Source organism: Clinocottus analis, unplaced genomic scaffold (assembly GCF_023055335.1).
Source record: "Clinocottus analis isolate CAN_PGR_092001 unplaced genomic scaffold, fCliAna1.0.p SCAF_22, whole genome shotgun sequence".
Classification (NCBI taxonomy): Eukaryota; Metazoa; Chordata; class Actinopteri; order Perciformes; family Cottidae; genus Clinocottus; species Clinocottus analis.
In genome coordinates, this window is record NW_027175954.1 from 5,706,470 (window position 1) to 5,711,724 (window position 5,255).

Consider the following 5,255-nt stretch of genomic DNA (forward strand, 5'->3'; position numbering starts at 1 on the left):
AGGAGGCATCTCAGTGGCTTATGTACAGGCCCAGACTAATTGGAAACCAGGAAGTAGGCGGGGCTAAGGTGTACTCGGCCCTATGGTGGCTCAGGAGGGACATTTCATGAGCCTGCTACATTCATTATGCTAATGCTAATTACTAATCGCGATTAGTAAGCAACACATTATTGTTTTACAATATAATAGTTAGTCAATGCATATAAAACAGTTAAACAAATTGTATTGTACTCTTGTAGATCACAGAAGTCCAAACCATTTGATAACTGTACGTCAGTCACTAAGTTATAAACATTACTTTGTAACATCATAGTGGAGTGTTCCGGAATTTTCAGACATGAACTGATGACATCACAATTCCATGGGGCTATGATGTTGAGGGGAGAGTCCCTCATGTCTATATAGAGTCTATACCTTGGACCAACACACTTCTTGCTCTGACGTTATCGTCTGTGGCCCTCTTTTCAACATTAGAAATGGAAAAAGACTCTGCAAAGCCGACAAATTCTAGAGGTTCTTCAGACCTCAACAGAGGTCAGGAGCAACTAAGGTCAGCTTCTGAAGAGGCTATCATAATTCGGGGCAGTAAGACCAGTCAAGACAACAGGGCCCTTGAAATGACAGAGCTCCTTGAAAGTGAACTGGTCCATAACCTGAGTTCAGGAGGGGTAAAGAGGAAAGCTTCTGAAGAGGCTATCATAATTCGGGGCAGTAAGACCAGTCAAGACAACAGGGCCCTGGAAACGACAGAGCTCCTTGAAAGTGAACTGGTCCATAAACTGAGTTCAGGAGGGGTAAAGAGGAAAGCTTCTGAAGAGGCTATCATAATTCGGGGCAGTAAGACCAGTCAAGACAACAGGGCCCTTGAAACGACAGAGCTCCTTGAAAGTGAACTGGTCCATAACCTGAGTTTAGGAGGGGTAAAGAGGAAAGCCTCTGAAGAGGCTATCATAATTCGGGGCAGTAAGACCAGTCAAGACAACAGGGCCCTGGAAACGACAGAGCTCCTTGAAAGTGAACTGGTCCATAACCTGAGTTCAGGAGGGGTAAAGAGGAAAGCTTCTGAAGAGGCTATCATAATTCGGGGCAGTAAGACCAGTCAAGACAACAGGGCCGCCCTTGAAACGACAGAGCTCCTTGAAAGTGAACTGGTCCATAACCTGAGTTCAGGAGGGGTAAAGAGGAAAGCCACAGAAGGAGCGCCGGATGCTAAACGTAGAAGACTTTCTTCAACAGACACAGAAAGCTGCAATAGTAAGAAGAAGGCCAGCACCAATGTTAAACAAAAGGAATGCAAGAAAATAAAGCTGGCCATGAAGGACAACAAACCAAAAACACAACAGGAACCGTCCATAGATGCTCTAAGAGCAAAATTTGAGGCCAAATACGAGCAACAACATGAGCTGGGCCGAGGAGGATGTGGCTGTGTGTTTGCCGGCTTTCGCAGAGAAGATAATCTGCCTGTTGCCATCAAGTGCATACCAGTGGACAATATCCTCAAACAGACAGACAATGTTGGGAGGAATCTCTCCATAGAGGTGGCCGTCATGTTGAGGCTGCAGGACGAAACAAGCGAACCAGTGAGAGCCCCCGTGTTACTACTGGACTGGTACGATCTGGACCAGGAGCTGATCCTGGTACACGAGAGACCGGTTCCGTCCAAAGACCTACATTGCTACGTCCAAGACAATGGAGGCTCCTTACCGGAGGAGGAGGCCAAGATCATACTTAAACAGCTGGTGGATGCAGCCATTGAACTCCAGGATCACTGCATTTTTCACCGAGATATTAAGTTGGAAAACATCTTGATTGAGACAGGCTCGGAGGTCCCGCGGGTTCGTCTTATTGATTTTGGACTGAGCTGCTTCATAAAGAAACGTCGTTCGTTCCGCAATTTCTATGGCACCAGTCCACACTGTCCTCCAGAGTGGAGCAGTCGTGGCAAATACAGTGCTGGACCCACCACGGTGTGGCAGATGGGAATCGTACTGTTTGAAATGCTCCACAATTTTGTAATGTTTAAGACCACCAATTTCCTGAATGAGACGCTGACAATCAGTGACATGCTGTCCAAAGAATGCCAGGAGTTATTGCAAGCGTGTTTGATGGAAGACCCCGATCTGCGTCCTACTTTGAAGCAGATCAGACAACACTCATGGCTAAACTAACCAGCTTTCACTTTTTAGACACAGTCAACTCATTTAAGGGTATATACTTAAGATGTTCCTCTTTGATAGAGCTTACGTCCACCTTCGACCTGTGATGAGGAAGTGATTCCCTCCAAAGAAGCCCCCCATCATTTAACCTTCCTGTGAAAGGTTGTTTTTTTTTTCCTGTGAAAGGTTTTTTTTTTTTTTTTCCCTGAGCCGATGTGATGTCGTGGGACAGGGATGTCGTATTTTCGGAGGGAGTGATTCCCTCCGAAAAAGCCACATCCCTGTCCCACGACATTACATCGTATCCGATGTGATGTCGTGGGACAGGGATGTCGTATTTTCAAAGGGAGTGATTCCCTCCGAAAAAGCCCGCATCATTTAACGTCAGAGAGTTTTTCCCTCCAATGTATCTGGACTAATTCTCAGCTTAATTGGAGGGAAAATCTCTCTGACTTTAAATGATGGTTGTATTTTTTAGAGGGAGTGATTCCCTCCGAAAAAGCCCCCATCCTTAAACGTCAGAGAGATTTCCCCTCCAATGTATCTGGAGCGGTCCTTCCTCTTGGGCCCTGCCTTTTTTTTTTTTCCTGTGAAAGGTTTTTTTTTTCTTTCCTGTTCCGATGTGATGTCCTTGGACAGGGTCGTCGTATGTGTACAGATTGTAAAAAAAAAAAAAGCCCTCCATGGCAAATTTTTAATAAATGTTTTTTTTTAATTGAATCAAATTGAATTGTATTATTTACGAAGTGGGTAAAATGCAGAGAATAATCAATGAAAGATTATAAATACAAATAAAATAAAGAATTACCTAGGATGGGTGTAAATGCAGAGACCAAAAAAAATGTAATGTATGTAAATATGCCATATGATGTTTGTACATTTCCCCACTGCAGGACTAATGCAGGATAATAATAATAATAATAATAATTATAATGATAATAATAATAATAATAATAATAATAATAATAATAATAATAATAATAATAATAATAATAATTATTATTATTATTATTATTATTATTATTATTATAACAGGAAACTTTAGTTTGTCCGTTCCCAGAGGGTATTGGAAGTATAAGGCTTGAAATCCAATTGAGGCCTGTTTTCATTCAGTACTGTTTTGGTGGGCAACAATAAACAAGTGTCTGAATCAAAACAAGCTATAAGAGCCATTTTGTGTGTTTTGATTATGTTGGACCTCCCACCACTAGGGGCGCAAGACCGACAGCAGTAGCAGTCAGGCTTGCTCCCCTATATAATTAGAAGAGATGTTGGGGACAAGTGTTGCTCATTCTGAGGAAGCAAACAGTTGTTTGATGGTTTTATGGGACACTGCTGTGCCAGAGAAAGAACATTGTTTATGGTTTATTTTATGATTTGAGTAAAGGCAACTGAGTTGCAGACAGCATGATATCTGATTGTCTTATTATCTATTGACCTTCAAGCTCAACAAAACTAGACAGCTGGTTTCTGCACATTTGTGTCATTTTGCATCATACTGTAGACCTAAAAGTATTTTACAATACAATCAGATTGTTCTAACATATCTTGTGTGGGAAATGTATCTTTGTTTTGGTTAATCCCCATAAGGGAAGCTGATGCAAATTAAGACACTTCTTCTCCATCTGAACCTCACAGACTAACACAATACCTCTCCTACTAGAACAGATATAAAGGAGAGGCAGTATCATTCATAATATGCTGGTAGTTTCTCAGACTTTCTACTTCACTGTATCCTATTCGTTAAAGTCATCAATATCAATGTCAAAAAGGTTTAGAGGCAATCAATATGGATTTGGCAAGGAGGTTGGTTTTTTTTCCCCTTTTCAAACTGACCTTCTTTGAAACTGACATTTTTTAATAATGTTTACAGAATTGACTGGAGACAAAAAAAATGTTGATTTCATCAGTGTACTCAATAAACAACAGTGTATTATGAGTATTAATGAGTGTCAGTCATCATGTGCAAGCTTCCCCTGACAGAGACCAGAGCCTATCCTGCGCCCAGTTGCTGTTCTTTTCTCTGGTCAGCTATTATCTATCATCCGCTGCCTGATTTATCCTCTCTTATTGGCCACAAAGTCACTGAGTAAGAACACATTCAGCTCTCCTGTATAATTAAGTAATTTTTGGGAAGTGCACCAAGTTTCTTTCTCTGAGGATTTGGCAAGTGTGCTTCAGGCCAGTGAGAGAACTTTAGTAACTAAATTGGATATTTGTCTGCAAATTAATCATCAAATAATATTGCGATGCAAGCCATTCCATTTGTGTGATGACAGACCGCTTTAAATCTAAATGATCACCACATCTGTTTTTTTATGTAGACTTTCATATGCTATAATTCAAGATTCAAAGACACTGTTTCACTGGTTTTTACTGCAGGTTGGATGTCTCTTGGAGAACCTGATGAGCTCCACTGTTGCTGGGACTGACAGACAAAACAGGAGATGTGATGGGTGAGTCTGCACTTTGTCACCTTTTGGGAGGGTCTATCTTTTACAACAGACAAAGGCTGCCCCCTTGTGACCTGGGAGAGGCATTACTAAGCCATAATGCACAATTAATTTGTCAGGAACGCTCTGATTTTTAAGCATTTAACTCATACAAAAACAAAACGGTATCCACTTCTATATCGGAAACATCTTCATATCCGCTTGGTGAGGTCTTGCTTTTTGAATTAGATGAAATGATCAAAGAAGCAGCATCACAGTACTCTCTACAAGGCTACGTTTAGCACCATCTTGTGGTATCAAACAGTCAGATGCTCTGAATGTGTTGCATTTCAGTAACCGCTAGAAAAAGATGTAACAATGTCTAAAATACCCTGTAAGCTCAGCGAATGCCCGTGTAAAACAGCATGGTTTTACTGAAATCACACACATGGCCAAACTATATTGCATCTTCAGGACCATGCACAGTTTCAAAGGATGATATATTTTATTTCCAAAGTAATTTGATTCACAGTTTATTGATAATGTTTAAAAAAAAGATATCTAACATTTTCACAAAAGTTTCCTGCAGTTCGTTCTGCATATCACATCAAACCCAAACCCCTGTGTTGAGAGACTTTTCCACACACAGAGGCAGGCTTAGAGACAA

The 5,255-nt window shown here is 41.0% G+C and overlaps 1 protein-coding gene across 1 annotated transcript; it reads left to right on the plus strand.

Annotated features, from left to right (window-relative positions):
• Positions 1 to 429: 429 nt before the first annotated feature.
• Positions 430 to 2,359, plus strand: LOC137793144 (uncharacterized). Its single transcript, XM_068589137.1, has one exon. The coding sequence runs from the start codon at positions 477 to 479 to the stop codon at positions 2,166 to 2,168; it is 1,692 nt and encodes a 563-aa protein (XP_068445238.1). The 5' UTR covers positions 430 to 476; the 3' UTR covers positions 2,169 to 2,359.
• Positions 2,360 to 5,255: the final 2,896 nt, after the last annotated feature.